General features: G+C 64.1%; 1 protein-coding gene and 1 long non-coding RNA gene across 6 annotated transcripts in view; one reads left to right on the forward strand and one right to left on the reverse strand.

The window, feature by feature from the left end:
- CBFA2T3 (CBFA2/RUNX1 partner transcriptional co-repressor 3) overlaps window positions 1–21,087 on the forward strand; it is an 80,246-nt gene that overhangs the window by 38,938 nt on the left and 20,221 nt on the right. For 3 of the 5 annotated variants that reach the window (XM_047710097.1, XM_047710096.1, XM_047710103.1), the window contains exons 2-3: window positions 17,844–17,990; window positions 20,350–20,427. In XM_047710097.1, the coding sequence (XP_047566053.1) occupies window positions 17,844–17,990; window positions 20,350–20,427 (225 nt within the window). Of the gene's footprint in view, window positions 1–17,843; window positions 17,991–18,260; window positions 18,281–20,349; window positions 20,428–21,087 lie in introns of those variants that run through there. The other 2 variants (XM_047710100.1, XM_047710098.1) reach the window with 2 other exon arrangements.
- On the reverse strand, window positions 12,816–15,393 carry LOC125088757 (uncharacterized). Its single transcript, XR_007123781.1, has 3 exons — window positions 15,198–15,393; window positions 13,673–13,785; window positions 12,816–13,397 (listed from the first exon to the last, which is right to left on the reverse strand). It is a non-coding gene; the product is annotated as an uncharacterized LOC125088757 (long non-coding RNA).

Below are 21,087 nucleotides of genomic sequence, written 5' to 3' on the forward strand. Positions count from 1 at the left end.
AGCTCCCCCAGCCAGTCTGGACACAGGGCAGAATTTAAACCTCTGGGTACTGGCCTGGGTGCACAGTTAAGTCCTCCCTGTTTCTCCGACTTGGGAGACAGGGCGCTCTCTTGTGCCACAGAAATCTAGTCCCTCCATCCAGGCTAGTCGGGTTTCCGGGTTTGAGAGACATTCAGCGGAGGCTAGCATGGGGGCTGACATGGGGGTCTGCCTGCTCAAAGGCCCTGAGGCAGGAAGATGGGCAGCGCATGTGAGGACCAGCCAGGGCGACTCGTGGGTGGGGCTGTGCATGGGAGAGCGACAGGAGGGGGATGGAAGCCTTGGGTGGCTGCGGCACTGGTCGACCCGGAGGCTCGGGGTACCTGCCAGCAGGGTGTCAGGTCCACTGCGGGGGCGCAGTCCTCCCAGAGAATCCTGCTTCACTTGAGGGGAGAGGGAGTCCAGCCTCCCCGCCACGCTGCCCTGGAGCATCCCTGCCGGTGAGGGTGGGACGCGGGGGCCTTCCAGAGGCCGGGACCCTTGTCTTTCTGCCTACCCCCCTTCTCTGACTGTCTCTCCCAAATAAGTTGCCATGGATGTTGTCACGCTGCCCAGAGTGTGTGACATGGGGTCTGGCCTGAGGGCTCACGGGAGACAAGCGTGCAGTGGCCCCAGGAGCTTGGGGCGGCCCCAAAACCCCCAGAGGTAAACCAGACTCTACACCTGCAAAGGGCACTCCACGGGCCCTGCCTAGCCCATCGGGCCGGAGGGGCACCCCCAGGCCCAGGAAGGGACCTCAGGCATGTCCCCAGCCTCTCTGAGCCCCAGCTTTCCCTGTTGCCGAAGGGGAGACGTCCTCCACCAGCCTCAGGAGCCATCCCTGCAGAAGATCCCCCGGGGCTGTTTTGACTCAGCAGGAACCTACCCCAGGTCCCCTCAAGCTTCTGTGAGACCATTTGGTGGAATGAGTCAAAACATGCAGAAGGTTCCCGGAGGGAGGCGGCTCCTCGCGTGCCCCCCTGCTCCCCCCACACACAGCTGCCACCGCGGCTGCGCCAGCCCCAGGCCCATCTGCCTGCCTGGTGCCTTCCCACGGCAAGGGAGGGGGCAGGGCTGCACACGGGCACTCTGCCCGCAGTGCCCACAGCCCCCGTCACCGTCCAGCGAACACCAGCACCAGGCTTCTGCCCTCCCTGCTCCCCGGAAACGGCCCAGCTTGGGGCTGGTACAGGGTGTGAATGCCACACCCCAGGGTGGACCCCAGTGAGTGCCCACTGGCCGGTGGCATCCTGTTCTCTCAGGACCGTGTCTCTGTTATGAACGTCGCCCCGCTGCCCATCTTACCCGTGGGATGTGATTCTGCGGTTCGGGGCAGAAATGATTCCTGGGTTCTGAGGAGCCCCCCTTCAGGTTTCAGGCAAGGTTGGCCCCCTCCCAAACTCATTCCTCACACAGAGAGGGTGAGTCTTGGCCCAAAGTCACTGGGGTTAAACCCTGGGGCTCAGCCCTGTCTGTGGCCCATTCGTCCTCTTGGGAGCGCATGGGGTCCCCGCCCTTGACCCTGAGCCCCGGCCCCCGGGCTGAGGGTGTGCAGGACCGAGGGTCTTCTCCCAGCGGTTGTCTCGCAGGTACCACGGCCAGTGGGCGGGTGGATGCCTCCCTGAGGCAGGGTGAGCCCCTGTGTCTGGACCAACCATGGCTAGCGAGGGACAGGCCTTGGGGATGGACTCCGCTTCCTGCTGCCACGAGGACAGTCGCCGGGCACAGCCGACCTCAGGCTGTGTGCAAGCGAACCAGCGTCCCACGTGCTGTGGGGAGCCCTGCCCCTGATGAGTCACCGCCAGCAGAGAAGCGTCTTCTCGCTCACGTTGGCTGAAGGCCCCAGAGCAACCGCCCACATCCTTAGGATGGCTGGTGGGTGTGGGAAGGAGTAGTATGCCACAGAGGGTCTGAAGGAGACCGTCACCCTAGGCTGCGGTTTGAGGATACAAGGCCCACTGAGAGCATGAGGGCAGGTCCTGAGAAATGGGGTCTCGGGCCCCAGTGGCTCAGGAAAGTACCAGACAACACACAGGAGGTCAGCCTGGTGGCCTGCCTGGAAGGGGAGGCAAGCAGGAAGTAATCGGCAGAGAGACCTGCAGGAGAGCCCAGCGTCCTTAGGCCCTCGCTGCGAAGTGGAGGCAAGCACCCTCCGCGTCTCCGGGAAATGCTGAAGCCTCGCACGGCCAAGGGACAAGCCCACAGCCCGCGGCCAGGAGGGGGACACACACGGGACTTCAAACCCAGAAGCTGTACCCATTCCGCCCCCAGCTGCTGTGTCCGGGGCAGGCTGTGAGTCCCCTGTAGGTCCCCTCACCCCGTCTGCCGAACTGGGGGGACCCGGGATGTTTGGAGGAACCAGGCTGGGGCCCCGACGGGGTCGTAACCCCGCTCTGTCCATCTTAACTGTGTGCTTCAGGCTATCTCGTGACCCCTCTCGGCCCCTGGGAGGAGTAACAGGTCTTAAGTTTTCACCATGGCCGTTCGATTACAGAACAGCGTCACAGGCTGTCAGGGAACTACACTCGGGCCTGGGTGTGTTCCTGTCCTCCGTCCGTGGCTGGGACGGGACCCCAGACAGCAGCCTGTCCCCAGCGTCTCAGGCCTGCCAGCCAGCACCGGCGGTGGAAGGGACTTGCCCCTGCGGACGTCCATTTGTGTGTTGCTGACCTCCCAGGGAAGCCCCCCAGCGCAGGCACCCACAGATAAGAGGACAGGCGGAATGTTCTAGAACACTGTGAGCATCAGGTTCCCCACCTGTGGAGTGAGGGGTGGACTGACATACACAGAGAATGGGCCCCCTCCGGCCACGCTGGTGCCCAGGACAGACGTAGCCAATCGATCTCTGTCCACACCGATGCCCAGGGCTGACATGGCTCGTGGATCACCATCCTCCCTCTCTTTTGAGTTGGCTCAGAGCTCCCAGGCTCTCTATCTCTCATGAGCGGTCCTGGTGGCCACCACGTGGCTGGACTTGGTGTGTGGGCAGAGACCTTCGGGTCCCTCAGCCTGGACAGGCTCTGAGAGCCAGCAGCCCTGACCCTCTTGGCATCTACAAACCAGAAACCCCAGGGGAAGGGCTGGGGCCAGCCTTCCACAGCCACACGCATCTGAGGGGGGCAGGTGCTCCACAGAGTGAGGACCCCGAGATGCCCCAGGATGGAGAGAGCCAGGGCGTGGCTGTGGGATGCAGGCCCTGCACAGGCGTGAGTCACAGGACCTGGGACAGGCCTTGCCCTCCCGAGCCTCCATGACAATGCGGCGTCGTGTGTCCTCGGCGGTCACCTGCCGCACACGCTGGGCTGGACGGGGACGCAGGCAGGCTGGCTGTGCGATTGCAGACCGTGGTGCTGGCTGTGGACGGGGATGGTAGGCCGGGCTGGGAGGGATCGGGGCAAAGCCCCCTGCGACATGACTCTGAGCAGGCTGGGAGCTCCAACAGCCAGCACTTAAGACAAGTGTCCTTAAGCAGTGGCTCGCTCCGATCCCCCAGCCAGACCTTCCTGCGGGAGGTCCAGGCCTCCATCCCTCTGGCCGCCTCCCTCCCCAGCAAAGTGGGGCCAGGAGGGGAGGGGACGCCCTGAAACCCCACCATTCCTGTCCCGTGACAAGGCGGAGTCGTGGGGCTGCAGGCTGCCTGTGGCAGCAGGGTGGTGGGGACACAGGGCATGCTGGAGGGGGCCGCACCTTCCCTGCTGAGAGCGGGGGGCCCGGGAAGCAGTGCCCACTCTCGAGGCCGGGTCGGGGAATCCCGGCTGGCACCGTGCCACCGCCCCCGCCGCCCTCCTCCACCAGGAGCCAGACACACGCCGGCTCCGTGCCAAGCTGGGGGAGGGACGGCACTCGGCTTCCCCTGCTCCCAGCCGTCCTTTCTGCTGTCTGCGTGTAATTAACAGAGTAATTAAACACAGGATGAGTTAATTGGTATTCATTTATGTGGCAGATGTTTTTAATTGAGGCAGGAAACAATTTACCTGTTTACATAAACAATGGCAAAGCCAGGCTTGTAAAACACATTTTTTAAAAATATTTTCCTTCCCCTTCCTAAAAAGAATTGCAGTCGCTTGGTCTCCCTGCGCCTCGGCGTGAGAGCGTGAGAGCGAGCGGCGAGGCCAGCGGGGGAGGCCAGCGGGGGAGGCCCCCGCCAGGAGGAAACATCTGTTTAAAGGGCTGGCTTCCACAGGAGCCTGTTTTCTTTAAATTCACAGAAAGGACGTGTTGTTCCCGGGTCGTGGGGACGCCGGCCCCCGGTGGCGCCTCCCTGGGTGGCTCTGGGGCGCAGGGGACCCCGGCCGTCCTGGCAGAACGGGGCGGCTGGTATGACTCCCTGCTGGGTGGGGAGGGCAGGGCAGGGCCTCCCTTGGCACCTGCGGTTTCCGCGGCCACGCCCTGGGGGTGGGGCTGTGCCTCCTTCGTGGGAGCACGTTCGGGAACACGAAGTGAGAGTCCAGGGTCGGGTCCGCGTCACACGGCCACCTTGCTCGTGGTGCCTGGGTTGCACAGTTCTAGAACCTTCCATGGTCACAGGCACTCTCCGAAATGAAGGGGGGTAGGTCGTGGGCCCCGCGTGTGCTGGGGGGACAGCGGCCAGGGTGCCGACCGCCCCGTTCTCCTCCTCTTGGGGTCGAGGGCAGGACAGAAGAGCCAGTGCGCAAAGGGTTCAGGGAGTTGCCTGTTCATAGGTTGGTCCTAAGTTGGCACTTACCGCATGCCTGGCGGCTGTGGCAGACTTGATAGGTGCTCGTGTTTGCTTGGGTCCCCACTGACTCTCCGAAGAAGAATGAATCAGCCCCAGGGGGCAGGGGTGTGGGGAGCCGAGCCCTGCAGCCTGAGCGCGGCCTCCTGGTCGTCTCTGGAGAAGAGTCCGCAGCCCCAGCTGGGGAAGAGCTGGGGGTCGCACGGGGTGGCCTGGGGGTGCCTGTGCTGGTCTTTCCCTAGTAAACACACACCAGATTCCGTGTACACGCGACTGTCTGGAACTATCTGGAGGGCTCCACGAGGACTGGCCACAGAGGCTGCTTCCCGGGGGCGGGGATCCCCTTTCCTCGACCAGTGCCCTTGCTGGTGGAGCGCTGCGGGAGCAGGGGCCTTCTACCTGCCGACGTCCGCCCCTCTGGCCCCTAGCGCAGGCCCACCCCGGGCACAAGGCAACTTCTCTTTAAGAGGTGTAGACGGCGGGGCAGCTGGGAAGGCTTGGCCAGAGGCTTGCGAGAACGCATGGGAAGATCTTGGCCCTGAGAACCGGGTGTGTGAAGCCCGGAGGCCATTGGCCACACCTGCATGGCAGGAGTCTGGGCTGTGCCTTTTGGGCAACACACACCTGGACTATCGGGGGCATTTTGACGGGCAAGAGGGCAAGAAGACAGAATGTTCCAGAATCCACCAGGGAGAGGGCCCTGGGAAGACAGTTTCCCAGAGCTCCCAGCTCAGAATGCCCAAGGAGCGCAACCAGCAGGCGCCCTGACGCCGGCTGTCTTCCCTCCCTCCTGGACGTGGTGTGAGGCCACCCTGCCCCCAGGCCTCTCCCACGTGTCGGAGCTGAAAGCATGAAGTCAACCATGGCCATGGATATTGGAGGAGGTGAGCAGGGGACCCAAGCCCTTCTCCAGTGCTGTGTGACCTGGGGTCAGGACCTGCCCCTCTCTGAGCGTCTGGGAGTGAGGGCAGTGAGGGCCCAGGTGCTGGGAGCTGTGACACATCAGGGCTGCCCTCCTGCCTTCCCAGGCGCTCCGCTGGAGGAAGTGGCAACTCCGCCAGCAGCCCCTCCCCCTGTGACGGTGGAGGCAAGAGGACCACCCTCTGATGTCAGGGGTCAGAGCCCCTGGAGCCCTGGGGCTGCTGTCCCCGGGGTAGTGGGTCTTCCTTTGCCCTGCGTGGGACCGAGAGAGACACAGGTCTGCCCCTTCCCCTGTCCCGGACCCACGGGTGCTTCAAGGCAACACCATGGGGGCAGGCTCACCGCAGCTCGGGCGAACCTGCGGGCAGGCCATCCTTGCATCCATAGGGGGGGAGCCTCAGAGCATTCCCGCAGCCCGGCTGGCCCACCGGCCTCCCCACGCCCCGGCTGGCCGAGCACCTCCTCTTTGCAGCCTCACCTGTTTCGGCTTCTGCTTGCACGGTGTCCTCCGGGGCCGCTCGGGTGCTGTCGGCAGGGCACAGGGTCTGCACCCACCATGGGTGACCGGGGTATGCTGGGTGCCTCGGGCCAGTCTGCATCTCTGCCTCCCGTGGGCAGCGACAGGTGAAGCAGGTCCACATGGGTCACACGTAGACGAGGCCGGCTGCCGTGTGCGGCTGGGCCCGGCAGGACACGCACCTGCCCCTCGGGAGAAAGGCTGTCAGTGCCAGTGGGGGAGGGCGCCCGTCCCTCGTTACCATTCCCGCGGGCACCACCGTTATTTTCAATTTTGGCAGCTTTCCTTTGGCGAGTTCAAGGTGGTAATGCAACCAATTTGCTCATTTTTTAAACTAGAGAGAACACTTAGGGGTCCCTGAAGCCTTCCGTGGCGTCTCCCTCCCTTCCTGCAGGCAGGGTCCTCACCACAGGGTTTTTCAGACCCGCTGCAGACCTGCCTTCCCACGCACTCCCCGCGTGGACGGGACACAACCCTGTGCTTGCTGGCGGTCCCTCCCGCCGTCGGGCTTCCGTCTCCATGCCCGGAGCCTTTTCCAGGTGTGCAGACCCCACGACCATCTGGCTCCGGCGGCGACTCCACCTCTCCCTAGAAGCTCCTCTGACACTGGGCACCTCAGCCCACTGTGCGCCCAGGGCTGTCTGTGGCACCGCTCACCTGACCCCCCCACCTCAGAGGGCAGCCTGGCTCCTGACGTCCATGGACCCAGCTACCATCCACCCACCCGTCCACTCATCCTTCCATCCACCCACCCACCTGTCCGTCCATCCATCGTCCATCCGTTCACCCACCCCACCCCGCTCACTTATCTTCCCATATATGCCCATCCACCCAGGCAGCCGTGCCACCACACTCATTGTCACAGCCCAGTCACACTCAGGAGGGTGTGCCAGCACGCAGAGGTGGCAGGAGTGCATGGGGGGATGGGAGAGGACTCCTAGAGCTCTAGGACTAGTGCAGGGCAAGGAGGGCACCCCTTCCTCCCATTGCCCCTCCCCCCAGCAGGCAGCCAGATGGCAGGGTGCCTCCCCCACAGCTCTTAGGGGGCTGCTCTTGGCGGCACAGCCGCAGCAGCTGGGCGAGGAATGTGCTTCCTTTGTGTTGCCGGCCGCAGGGCAAGTGGGCCCTGCATCTGGATCGCCTTCTGGCCCTTCGGAGAGCAGGAGAGCATGGAAGGTTCTCATTGCAGCAGCTCTGCGCTCTCCCCCTCCCCTGCCTTTTAACTTTTTGCTGGCTGCTGGGTTGCTGGAAGGCCTGGGATGCAGAACCGTTGCAGGGCTCGGGGCTGAGAAGGTCTGGCCTCTCCCGCTCGTCTGAGGCTTGTCTGAGGCTTCTGCAGCTGGTCGGAGCTCTGAGCTGTGTGGCCCAACGGAAATCCCACGCTCTTCCGGAAAACAGAGGCAGGGAACGTGCTGGGTCTGAACTGCTTTCGACCCAGGAGCCACGGTCACCTTCGTGTCTGGTCATTCTTCTGTGCATAAGTTTGTTTTCAAGATAGAACCGCGTGCGCTTGTCCCTCTCAGTGTGCGTGGGCCACGGTCCCGTCCGTCAGAGCGGGCTCCACAGGCTCGTTTCTGCAGTTAGTGGCACCCACGGAAGTCCACGGCTTGAACTCCCAAAGCGCGCCCGGTCACGAAGGTTGCCTGGCCCGCCCCAGTCCGGGCCCCTCTCGGGCTCTCCATCAGAGGGACCAGTTTCCTGACTCCTACGTTGAGTCGGATGCCCCTTGGCCTGTTGCCGAACTTCGTGAAAATGGTGTGGCTCTGGCGTCCGTGACTCCGCTGTGGTGAGATTCATCTGTGTTGGTACACGTGGCTGTCCGGGGAGCTGGCTCCCTCGCTCTGTTGTACACCGTGACCCCCGTGCCCCACACCGCAACCCCGTGCCCCACACGCAACCCCCGTGCCCCACACCGCAGCCCCCATGCCCCACACCGCAACCCCGTGCCCCACACGCAACCCCCGTGCCCCACACCGCAGCCCCCGTGCCCCACACCGCAACCCCCGTGCCCCATACCGCAGCCCCCGTGCCCCACACACAACCCCGTGCCCCACACGCAACCCCCGTGCCCCACACCGCAGCCCCCGTGCCCCACACCGCAGCCCCCATGCCCCACACCGCAACCCCGTGCCCCACACACAACCCCGTGCCCCACACCGCAGCCCCGTGCCCCACACGCAACCCCGTGCCCCACATGCATCAGGTGGGGACGCTTGCTCTCACAGGCCAGTCAGTAAAGTTTCAGAGTCTGCTGGAGACCTGCCAAGTGTCCGGCACTGTTCTGGGGTCCCTCTGGGGGTCAGTGGTGCACAGAAAGACCAGAGAGAGAACCAGCACGTGAGTGCAGGTGCAGACCAGTGCTCCAGGGGAAAGGAAGGCACGTGCCATGGGGCAGCTCTGGCCTGGGTGTCAGGGAAGGCTTCTCTGAGGAGGGACATCTGAACCAAACCTGACTAATGAGAAGGAGCCAGCCCTGTGAAGATCTGGGGTCGTGTTCCAGCAGGTGCACAGGCCCTGCAGCAGGACGGGAGTGCTCGACAGGAAAGAAGGAGGGAGGAGGAAGGAGCCCGAGTCAGGAGTCATGGAGAGAGCCTCCGTCTGCCCATCTGCCCACCACCCATAGGTGGGGCTGAAACAAGGAGGGGACAGTTGTACCCCGTCCTCCCAGGTCTTGGTGAGACCAGGTTCATCTGGAGAGTGTAGAAGTGCCTGCTTTTCCAGAGATGCTGGGAGGAGGCAGGCAGGCCTGGTGTGTCTGGGATGAGGTCTCGCAGCCTGGGGCTTCGTAGCTGGGTCCGAAGCGGTGAGTGGGCCTGGCCTGGAAGGGACCGCTGGGCGGGGGCCAGAAGGGACTTCAGTGAGTGCTGCACCTGGCCCGTTGTGTTTATCTGGGTGATGGAAGGGACCCGTCCTCCCAGGCCGACCGTCTCCCTGTTGCTGCTGAGGGGATGTTAACAGCCCGGCGGCGACACAGGGTGACCCCTCTGTGGCTTGTGAGGGGCTTCGCTATGCCCTGACACTCTCCCATGGACCCCCTCACGCTCGGACAGAGGCTCACCGTCAGCCTGGTGGGTGGGCTCTGCGCACATCCACGGGAAGGGACGAGCTGCTCTGCCAGCAGGTGCGGACGTCAGCCTTCAAGCTGGACCCATCTGCTGTGTGATGGCTGTGTGACCCGGGGCCGGGGACGTCGCCACTCTGTGCCTCAGTTTCCCCCACTCTACCTTGGAGCTCTAGCAACACCTGCTGGCCTTTTCAGGAGGAGCTGAGTGACAGACAGCTTCAGAGCCCAGCACAGGGGCAGCTCTTGGCAAAATTGAGCCGGTTTAAATTCAGAGCTGGGCAGGTGGGTGGCGTGCGGAGGACATCCCTTCCCACGGGACCCCCACGGCAGGGCCTGCTCTGGGCCCCACGCATGCACAGCCTTAACAGCTTGTTGAACTCGTGCCCAGTCCACGAGCGCTGGATGTTTTCCCCGGGTCACCCGCTGTGACCCCTGGAGGTGGGCTCTGCCCTCCCTGAATCACAGGTGCGGACACTGAGGCCCAGATTAGAAATGTCACTGATGTTCCAGCCAGGAGACGGAGACAGGCCTGGAGGAGCGGCGGCGGGCTTGCCACCTTGAGAAGCCCTCCTGGGTTCCTCATCCAAGACCACCCCTGCCCCAGAAGCGGGAGTTACAGGCCCCATTTTACCAGCGGGTAAACCAAGGCTCAGAGACATGCTGGGGTCGTCTTCCTGAGTTCAGGGTTGTTTGCGGAGCCAGAGGGGAACCCCACTCTCCTGCACCTGGCCCATTTTTGTCACCATGGTGACCTGTGACCTTTGCCACCAGCCCCACAGCCACAGGGGGGTCGCGGGGCCCTGGGAACAGGCATTCTGGGGGCTCAGCACGGAGCAGTGGGAAGGGCGGGAGCTGGCAGATTCCCAGCCAGAGGAACGGCCCCGAGAGCCTGGCGGGAGGCTCTGGAGGAACATGCTGGGGAGGCTCACCCCGCCCTGTGGAGGGAAAGCAGGAATCCTGTGTTTTTGGATCGTCACTTCATCGGGCGGCCGACACCTGCTGGCAAGCAGACACGGGGAGAGCCTGGGACTCGTCAGGGCTGCACCCGCTGAACGCACCACGTCGCTTTGCCTCGGTCAGCCTCCTGGTCCGGACATGGAGGGTCAGCCGCTGTCCTGGGCTTGCCCGGAAGGCAAGCAGTCCCCCAGCCCGTCACCCCAGCCTGGTGCCCCCCACCGTCCATCACTGCTCAGACCTTCTAGAATGTGTCTCTTCCTGGGGGTTCAATTTTCCTCTTGGTCCCACACATGCCATGGGAGGCCCCAGGAAGTTCGCCCCCAGTCAGGGAGGCCTCTGAGAGACCTGGGGCCAGAGGAGATGCTGGCCAGGCCAAGTTCAGGCCGCCCAGGGCAGCTGTGAAGGAGGGGTCCTCTGCGGGGGCAGGATTGTGTGTCAGAGGTCTGGGCTCCTGATGTCTGCACCCCATACTCGGGGTGCCCAGCCGGCTGGCCGCTCTGGCCTGGGACCCACACCGAGCTCAGCAGCCTCCCAGGGGGTCTCTGTGTCCCTGGTGGGTTCGGGTTAGGGTGGGGACCACATGGGAGTCTCTTCCCCCACAGCCTGTGGCCCCCGCCTCTGCCTGGCTCTCCCACGAGCCCCTCACTCGCGGACACGGAGACCCCAGCGGCGTTGAGCCCTTGGGAGGGCTCCCCAAACCCACGGCCGCTGCTCGGACCCTCACAGGCCGGGCCACCATCCGGCGGGGCCTGCCCTCGGGGCGTGCGCTGGAGCAGCCATGGCCTCGCCGTGGGCCCCTCCACCTGGTCTCCCTTAAGACGCACTGCGGTGTTTTATCTGCCGGAGCTCGTTGTTAGGCTGGTCCGGGTAGCTTCAGACCCGCCATGTGGGGAGCTGTTGGGACAGGAGGTCGGACAAAGCCCCACCCTCGCTATCCTCGTCCTGTCAGTGGGCAGCGCGGCCCGGCTGGACAGGGCTTTGCCCCCTGAAGACCATGCCTGGGAAGGAGGGGTACTGAGGGCCGGAGGCTGGGCAGGCAGCTTGGGGAGGGTCATGGGTCTCCCCGCAGGCCACACCACGGTTTGGACCCGATGGGGAAGGAGGTTGGAAGCCGCATCAGCCTGGACCCTGGGTCCCCGTGGGGCGTCTCCCCTGCTGTGTGCGTCTGAGCCTCAGTGTCCTTGTGTGTTGAGCAGGTGATAGCTTTTCTCGAGGGTTTCCAGGGGAGGAAGGTGAATCGCCACCAGTTCAGGACCCTGGAAGCCCGGGCGGGACCTGGACGGGCAGAGGATGGGCTTCCGACAGGCAGATCCACCCCCACTCTGGGCTCAGGCTGCCCAAAGTGGGGTTCAGGAGGGTCTGCGGGGGACAGGTTGCGGCTCTTCCCTCTGGAGTTACCCGACCTGAGCGGGATGTTGTGTGCTGGGACACAGCGGCTGTGTCCCACCTCCCAATGCACCCACGGGCTCTCCCTGTGGGGCAGGTGGGCAGAGTGGGGACAGCTGACACCAGCCTGCTAGGGCAGAGGTCCCCTCCCCACCCCTGATCTCTGGCCAGCCCCACTGGGCAGGTAAGGTGGAGAGTCGGGACTCACATCTGCTAGAAGGGAGCCCGTGACACCAGGGAGGCTGCTGTCAGTGAACTGTGCCTCCTGGATTGTCCTGTTTTTCACTCAGTGAGGATTTATTGAACACCTACTGTGTGCCCAGCACTGTTCTAAGCACTCGGTTGTACAAGAGAAGGTCGCCTTGGGGCAGAAACGCATAGGATGTGAGCAAGCTCTAACGGAATCTGGGGAAGGAATCCCTAGCAGAGGGAATGGTCTGTGCAAAGGCCCTGAGGTAGGGGTAGCTGAGTAGTCTGGATGAGGGGAGGGTATGAGAGACGAGGACAGAGAAGGGACAGGCCAGGCACAGAGGACCCTGTGAGCACGCTCAGGGTCCTGGCTGAGGGGCAGGCTTAGGAAATATGTCTTAGAAGGACCAGCTTGCCCCTCTGGTTCCCGAGAAAGCCAAGTGCATGGGTTTACCTTGGCTGGGGTGTTACAATATTGGCCTGCTACCTGGCTGAGGGCAGACGCTGGGAATTCAGAGACAGGCCCTGCTCCTGGCTCTGCCCCTTGCTCCCTCCCCTCTTGGGGGATAGGGAAGACAGGCTCACTGTCTGTGTCACAGGGGTGTGGCGCACACAGGGAGACTGGCCTTGGCCAGGCGACCTCAAAGGGGGCTTTCTCCTCCTTGTGTTCTTGTAAGGAAGGTATGACGACTGGGTGACAGCCAGGAGCCCAGTCAGGCCCCGTTGGGGATGTTGTCTTCTCAGTCTCAACGATTCTCAGTGGTCCCTGTGCATGCTTCACGCTCACTCCCCACCCGCATGTACAGGTGTGGACACGGAGGCTGAGGGCAGCGTGGTGCCTAGACTCCTTGCTCTAGCCCCGTGTTCTGCCCTTTACAGAGGAGGCAGGACCCCGGCTCTGCACTCCCAGAGCCCTGCCCGCCGGCAGCCCCAGGAGCCTCCTGCTCTGGTGCTTCTGAGGCTGGGTCCTGTCATCCTGGGGATGTAGCGGGGGCTCAGAAAATTAGGGGCCCCCCAGCCTCGCACAGGCCTCAGGAACCCGTGCCTGCTTGTCAGCTCCAGGAGAGGGGTCTGGGTTGGGGTTGTGTCCATCCCAGGACAGCAGACCCCGGAGCAGGGCCCCAGCACCCTAAATCCCCACGGAGAAAGTGGCTCCTGGGGCCAGACGGCCTGGGTTCGTGTCTGGGTTTCCTCCTACGCCCACCTCGCAAGTTTGTTGTCGGGTGAGCTGAGCTGAATCTTGGAAGGCCTGGCACAGGCCCAGCACACAGTCAGGGCTTTGTCACCGGGGCTTCGTGACCTACTGTCGGTGCCCACCCCTCCCTGTGCAAAGGGCCCGACGCGGGTGACCTGCTCAGCTTCCTACTTTCCCACAGCCTTTGCAAGGGTCAGTAGAGGTACCAGCAGATCAGACCCTACATGATCAAAGCAGGACCTTATTATTTCTGGCTGCTTTGCAGACTGGAGGCGGGCAGAAGAAGGTTCTAGAACCCCAGGGCTGGGAGCTCTGGGCTGTGGCCAGTTCTCAGCCAAGCTGGGCGGGCTGGGAACCACAGGCAGACAGGGACAGTGATGGATGAGGTGGCTTGTTCCGGCACATTCCATGTTCTTTCCCACCGGCTCCGCCCAGCCTTGGAGAGCTGCTTCCTCTGTGGACAGATTAGGGACAGTCAGCTGGAGACTGGCTACGCCATCTGGGAAAGACGCAGGGTCTCCCATGGGGCTGTGGCATGTGGGCCGAGGGCTGGGAGCGTTCTCAAGGGGAGGAGGCAAGGCTGGGGGTAGGGACCCCTTTGGCTCCCCTGCTCACTGGGACGCCTAGACGTGACTTGCCTCCTGCCCACCACGCGCACCAGCACGCCAGCCCTCCCGGAGGCCGGGTGGAGACTGCCACAGAGAGGGCCCCCTTGGGGCGGGCAGGCACCTGCAAGCTTCAGGGCTGTGGGCTGGGGGATAGACGCCCGGCTCCCGGCTGGCTCTCCACTCAGCTGTGTGAGCCCAGCAGGTCACTGGCCGCTCTGAGCCTTGGTCTTCCCCCTCAGAGAGAGCAGAGCTGCGCCATCAGCCTCCGAGGGCTGTGGGAGGGTCGCGCAAGCCAGTGGGCTGGGCCCTTCCCATAAGGAATATTCTTTTCCATGTACGTTGGAGCTCCCTGGCTACGGGCCCCTCACTTCCCGTCTGCCTACCTCGGAGCCAAGACCACGGGGTGGGGGCCCAGCACTCCCCTGGCTGTCCCCACCCCCCAGGCTGCTGCTCTGACTGAGACCCTGCTCGGGCTCCAGGATGGCTGGTGGGGACCGGCATCAGGGGATGGGACTCAGCGTCCCCACTGCAGAGTCTGGGCTTCCCTCCAATCACGTGATCGGCCCCTCACTTGGCTAAGGCAGCCTCCTGTACGCACGCAGCTGGGCCTGGCAGGTCGCTTGGAAAGAACCATGATGCCTTCGCCCTTGTTGCCAAGGGGCCCGAGATGCTGGGCGAGGGGACGGGGATGCTGGGCGAGGGGACGGGGATGCTGGGTGCAGGGTACATGAGCGTGGTGACCAGTCTGCCATGTGGAATTCCTAATAAAAACCCATCCTTGCTGTCACTTCACGCTTCCTGGTCTAAGGGTCACTCGTGCGGAGCCCCATGGGGGGGCAGTTGATACCCTTATTATTATATATTAACATTGTAAGGCTTGACCTGATCTGCCTAAACAGAGCTCCTTAAAGGCACTTTGTCTGGGGAACCCCAGCTTCTACCAGATACTGTGTGCAGAGCATGGCAGTGAGGCCGCTGGGCAGGGACACTGAGGGGACCTGAGAAGGAGGGAGGGGAAGGGCAGCCTCCCAGGGCCCACCCACGGTCTCCAGGCCGGGTCTGGCCTTGCCAGGGAGCAGAGCCAATCCTCGATCACAGCCTCGGCAGGAAGCAGGACTGTCCCCCTCACCAGCTCCTGGCACTCAGCTTCTGACGGAGGGACCCTTCTCCCGCCAAGTAGACCTACCCTGCTGTCCCTGCCTGGCCAGCCCCTCCGCCCCCACCAGCCCCCTGCAGCCCCGAAGCAGGGAGATAGATGCCTTCCATCCGCCCTGCGTCCTGCTCCTGCATCGATGTGCGCACAGCCCAGCCTTCTGGACGCCCGGCCCCACGTGCCCCCGCAAACAGGGAGATCAGGAGGCAGGGGCACCCCAGAGAGGGCCGACGTCCCCAAGGGTGAGGGGCACCAGTGCGGGGGGCACCTCAGCAGAGGACATGAGGCCAGAGCCAAACCGCCAAGAGGGAAGGAGCGTTCCAGGCGCAGTGGAAGCTGCTGGCGGGTGTGGAGCAGGGGCGTGGACGTGCTGGCCAAAACTCGCTCTGGCTGCTGTGCAAGCCTTCGGGGCTCCCTCCTGCCCACACAGCGGGTCCACCTGGGCCCGCCCGGCCCCCACTGACCCTCCGTCCCGGGGCTCCTGCCCACGTACTTCTCGCCAAGACTCCCGAGCCCTCTGAGCCTTCCCGCCACGGGAACGCTGTTCCTCACCATCACCATGCCACCTCTGCCCTCCCCGGATGGCCTTCGTCATTCTCTGGGGGGTTCTGCGCTGAGGGCAGCCTCCAGAGCAGGGGCTGGGTGCACAGTCCTTCCAGAAATCTCTGCCAAGTTTCCTCGGGCGCCTGCCCAGGTCGCTGCCCCTCCACAGGGAAAGACTCCAGGAGGTGCAGCCAGGGAGCCACAGAGCCACGACCCAAGACACAAGGGACTCAGGAGGTCCCACACGGTGTACCTGGGACGTAGGGCCGCCACCCCCACTCTACCCCTGCAGCCTTGGTCCGCACCCCACCCGGTGCCGCCTCTGGGAGAACAGGGTGCACTGAGGACACGCGGCTCACAGACCCGCAGGCCCCCATGGAGGCGCGCCCGCCCCCACTGAGTGACCACGGCAGACACGGCGCCGCTCGGTGCCTGGGACCCAGGGCTGGCGACGGAACCCCAGCCCCCAGCACCTCTGCCAGAACCGGGAGCTGGGACGGTCGAGAGGCTGGGAACGTGCGTGTCTGCTCAGGAAATGGGCGGCCTCACCTTCCCTTTCTGCCAAAGGAGGTCACGGGTGCCAGTGGGCACTGGCGGTTCCCTCCTTGGGGCTCAGCGGGCGGCCCTTGGCAGAGCGTGTCCACCAACTGGATTCTCAGAGGGGCCTGCTATGTTGGACCTTGGCGCCCGCGGTCCCCGCTGCCGGCTGTGGAAGGGGCGGGCAGTGGACCTGTCAGGTTCCCTTCACCCTCTCCACGCGGTTCGTCCTCAGCGGCCAGGCTGGGATGAAGCCCCCAGCAGGGAAGGGCCGGCCACGTGTCTGAAACACAGGTCGGCCCTGGGGGACTGGCTGTCCCGGGGTGCCCGGTCCTTCCCAGGGCCGGCTGGGCCACGTCTGCACCCTGCAAAGCTGTCCCAGGGCTCACAGGGGCCGGCCACGTTTGCCTTCTTTGGTTGTCACCAGGGGCTGGCGGCCGGCGGTGCATCCAGGCCCGGCGTTGACGGGCGCCCACAGCTGCGGTGCACGTGTGCCCAGCCATCAGCTCCCTGACAGGCGGGCTGCAGGGGGGCAGGGCCCCTGGCAGGAGGGAGGACAGCGGCTGCAGCTGAGGACAGCAGGTGCGGCGTGGCCCGGGGGGGCTGCTAATGACCGGCTGCTTCCCTGCCCCGGGGGGCCTAGCAAGGAGGGGCGTCCTCACGGCCAGTCCTCGGGCCCGCAGCACAGGGGGCTGTCAGAGCCCGCTGGGTGGGTGGACAAGGGGCATCTCCGCTCTGTACGGTGAAGGCGGTGGCAGTAATGCCATCTGTGGGCGTGATTCATCTCCAGCCACGGAGGCTGGCCTCCCCGTTTGCACATGTGTGTCCTGGGCCTGCGGGGGCCCCCGGGAGAGAACGGGGAGATGCAGAGGACAGGCGAGGTGTAGTCACACAGGGACAGCTAACAGATGGGCCGCCCAGGCCCCTGGAGAGACCCCCCGGTGTTAGCAGGGTGAACTTGGGGCAGTGCCTGGGGCAGCACGGGCTGTCCCTTCTGTAGCGGGCAGAGGACCCCACCCTGACGGCCTCGAGCCGCTGGGCCACCCCATGTCCCAGCCAGCCTGCTGTGGTATTTCGTCCTGCCCGGGCGCTGGCTGACCCGAGTCAAGACAGAGAGAGAGGCCCAGGGCCTGCGGTCCTCCAGCTGCGGAAATGGCTGGCTGCTGGCTCGGGCTTCGTACGGCTGGTCAGCTTCACCCGGAGGCCTTTCCCTATAGGCCCTGCTTTGTGGGGACCCGGGGCTCAGGGCCCCCCAGGCCCTGGTACAGCGCAGCTCCACAGCCACCATGGACCACATGGGAATGTTGACAACGTCAGGGACACGTGACCCACCGTGGGCCACATATTGAGTGACCAAGCCTGGAACAATGTGAAATTGACTGTGTCACCCAGGCTGCCAGGGGCTCAAATAAGGGTTTGCCACCGCAGAGGGTCTGCCCCCCAGGCCTTCCTGGGAAGGACCCCCCCACTGCGCCGAGACGTGACGCCTGAGAGCTGTCAGGGCCCTGGGAGCCATGGTTCCTCCGGAGGGGGATCCACCTGCAGCCCCGCACCAGGGAGCTTGTTAGGGATACAGGTGCTCGGGCCTCCCCCAGACCTGCAGCGTCAGAAACAGCAGTGGGGGGGCCAGCACCTGTGCTCAGGCCCTCCGGGGCATGCGGACGGAGGCTGTGTCTGCTAGCCACTGCCGGGGTGGGGGTGCCACCCGCCCCCTGATCTGCAAGGGAGTCCACCCCAGCCCCCCCAGAAACAGCCCCCGAAGGACCCCAGTCCCGTTCCGACTGCCCCCGGATTCTCCCAGCTCCACCCTCCAGCCCACCTGAAACGGCCGCCCTCGCCCGCCCTCTGAGCCCAGGCGGGTGGGATGTCAGACACCTGGGAGCACAGCTGACGCTTATCTGCTGCCCACTGGGGCCTGGGGTTGGGCCCGGCTGTGCACAGAGTCAGACGTCCCCCGGGGAGCCAGCAATGCCAGTCCACACCCGGCGTGGGTGCCTCGCGTCCCGCCAGCCCGCTTCACCCTGCATCTTGTTTTCTCCCCCGCCACGGCCCCCCGAAGTGGACAGGAAGGACGAGACAGTAACGATGCCTGACTCGCCGGCCGAGGTGAAGACGCAGCCTCGCTCCACACCCCCCAGCATGCTGCCCCCACCGCCTGCCGCGTCCCAGGGGGCCACCCGGCTCCCCTCCTTCACACCACACACAAGTGAGTGACCAGGGCTGGGGCACCGGGTGGGCTGAGCGGAGGCCCCCTGGAGCTGTGTGAGGCTCGTTCGTCGAGTGATGGGGGCACCGCCACCCTGAACCCATAAACGCCCACCGCTGGGCCCTTGAGAGGGACGGTCCCAACCGGAGCCCGGAGGTTCACATCCTGGTTCTCCTGCTTTGTGGCTGTTTGGCCTGGGGCAAGTGACTAGAGCTCTCTGGACCTGGAGTCCTCAGCCACGACGCAGGGCTGGCCCCCGTCCCTGCCTCACGGAACCCCTGTGAGGACAAGTGAGTTAATGCGAGTAAAGCAAAGCCGTTACACTTGGAGCTCAGAGAGGGACGGGGAGATCCCTACTAGCGCACAGCAGCTTTCTCGAGGGCTGGGGTCGGTCAGAGGGGCTCTGCAGCTGCCGTGGGGGTGGGGGTTGCTCAGGACCTGGGGTCAGCTGGAGCCTGTGCTACCAGGGACGTCGGGGCAGGCCAGCATCTCTCTGGCCTAGGGCTGATCTGGGCTCAGCCTCGGGGCACACACAGCATCACGGGGAAGCCGTCCACAGTCCACAAACACCACTGCGGACCTGTTCCTTCGAGCCAGAAAATTCAGTGACTCCATGACTTTGGGGTCCTGAGTGTTTGGGAAGGAGATGTTAGCCTTGGGCCGATGGGGGAATTGGCCGATGGGGGTATGGTATCCCGTGCCCCCCAAGACTAGGGGCTTAACAGTGTATCCTAACCATGTCTGGCGGAGAGGATCCACATGGCATCTTTGCCCCCCACGTCCAGAGGCCAGGAAGCCCCACACCTCAGGAATGCTTCACCATGTTTGAAATCCAAGCAAAGCTCGTCTCCGGGAAGGGAGCCTCGAGTGCCTCAGCATGGTGGTGGGCATGGCTTCCTCAGACACCCCTCTGTCTGCCCAGAGCCCAGGCCACATGGCAGGGCCCAGCTCCTTCCTCCCTTGTCATCCGAGGCCAGGCAGCCAGGGTCCCTGGGGGCTTGGCTGGACCCAGCCTACATCTGGAGAAAGGTGCTGCTTTCAGTGGTCAGGCAACCCAAGTTCAAGGCCAGTCTTGGCCCCTTGTCTGTAGGAAGCTGGCTTTAACCGCCACTAGGAGCTCCCAAGACACAAGGCCATGGGCCCTCCACCTAAAATGACGACGCCATCCTCCAGTGTCTGGTTCCCGGCAGAGAAGGCAACGGGCTGTCTGCCGGCATGACCGAGGGCTGGGAGCCAGTTGCCCGAGTATGAAAGGCACGTCGCCCTCGGCCTACTTTCCTTCTTGGTCCAGGACCCATGTTCCCAAAAGCACTGGTTTGGGAACCAGATGTTCCAGATTGGGGACAGGAGTGGGTCCTATGTGTAGCTCAGGGTCCCCTCTTGGCCATTCTGTCCCCCGCACACCCCAGGACACCATGAGCTCACATTTCTGGCTCCATCTGGAGCATGGAGGTCACAAGAGGCTGGTGGCTGGCACTTGAATGTCACCGGGCTGCTGGGGTGTGCTTCTGGGCCCCTGGCCACCTCCAAGGGGCCTCAGTGTTGTGCCCTCACCCGTGGAACTCCCTGAAAGCCCTGGTTAACTGCACCGTGGCCCTGGCTGCTGGGGGCGGGGGCCTGGGAGCCATGCCGACCAGACTGACCTTGAGCCGTGGCCTGAGGGCTGTGGTTTTCCTTGACTGATGACTGTCTGGGCACAAATTCATCCTGGAGTGGAAGCTGTGGTGTGTCTGTGGCAGTGGTCAGGATGGCTGAGATGGCTCAGGATACCCTCAGAGGCCCGTCCTTCCTTGATTACCCCCTGTGACAGGGGGCTCTGTGCCTGTCTGCAGTGGTCCAGCCCGTCTTGCCGCGCACTGTGCCGACTAACTCTAGCTGGGACAGATCATATCTCTGCCTGCTGGTGTTTCCCCCTGCACGGTGGCTCAGTCCTGGGCCTTGTTTTCGAACTGGCTTGTCTGCCAACAGACCTCATGCCCTATCAGCTTGGGCTTCGGGTCCCTTGAGGACGGTCCAAGTAGGGTCACTGGGCACCTTCCAGGAAGAGAGCTTTTCAGGAGCCTAGTGTCCCACCCATGCCAATGGAGAAGACACAGTGCTGGTTGAGCTCTGAAGGTCCCACGAGAAATGGCCCTAAGACCCCCCAGTACGACCCCATTATTTCACAGTGGAGGAAGTAAGCCCCAGAGAAGGGAATGGACTGACCCCAGGCGGTGGTGACAGAGTCCCAGCCCCAGAGCTGCAGGGAGAGGCAGAGGGGAGGGGCGGACTACGGGCGCCCTCGGAGGCGGCCTTGCCCCCGCCGAACCTCCCCAGCCTGCTCTTTCCTGACAGTGTGTTTTTCTTATTTTGCTTACAGATCGAGAGGACGGGCCCACGATGTCCTTACCCCATGGCCGTTTTCATGGCTGCTTAAAATGGTCTATGGTCTGTCTCTGTAAGTAAAATAACAAAAACTGTGGCCCCCGGGAGGTCCTTGTCCAGCACGCTCTGCTCTGGGAAGGCCGCAGCAGTGCCCCCCACAGCCTGCGCCCCATTATCACTGCGTCTGCTGTGTTCATGAGCCCTGCCTCCCTTAGACAGGAGGGGGAAGGGGCAGGCCCAGGAGGGCAGAGCGTAGTGCCCCGAGTCACACCCGCATCCACAGCCCTGCGCTCACGAGCTGTGTGGCACTGAGCAGGTGGGCGGCCTCTCTGGGCTCCCTTTTCCCCCAGCCACAGGACAGGGAGAGTAAGGCAGGTCCAGAGCCTGAGGGATCTGTGGGATCCTGTCAACAGCAGGTTGGTCGCTCAGCCCCGCCCCCCGCCGCAGCTGGTACTGCACCTGCTTCTCCACCTGCGAAACGGTAGTCAGCCCAGCACCCAGTGCCGCGGGCAATTACGAGGAGCCGTGAGATGCGGCTGGTCTCACACGGGGCCTGGGACGCACTGGGCGCTTGGTCGTCGGTATGTTTCTGCTGTAGTCGTGGGACCCTGCTGACGCCCGTGGCAGGAAGCACTTAAGGGCCATGCTCAGGTCAGGCCCTACTCTAGGCCAGGGGACTGCTTGGCCCAGGGTGGCCCCGCGGAGCCCCCGGGCTGTGATCAGGAGGTGGCAT

Source organism: Lutra lutra, chromosome 17 (assembly GCF_902655055.1).
Source record: "Lutra lutra chromosome 17, mLutLut1.2, whole genome shotgun sequence".
In the NCBI taxonomy this organism is placed as follows: Eukaryota; Metazoa; Chordata; class Mammalia; order Carnivora; family Mustelidae; genus Lutra; species Lutra lutra.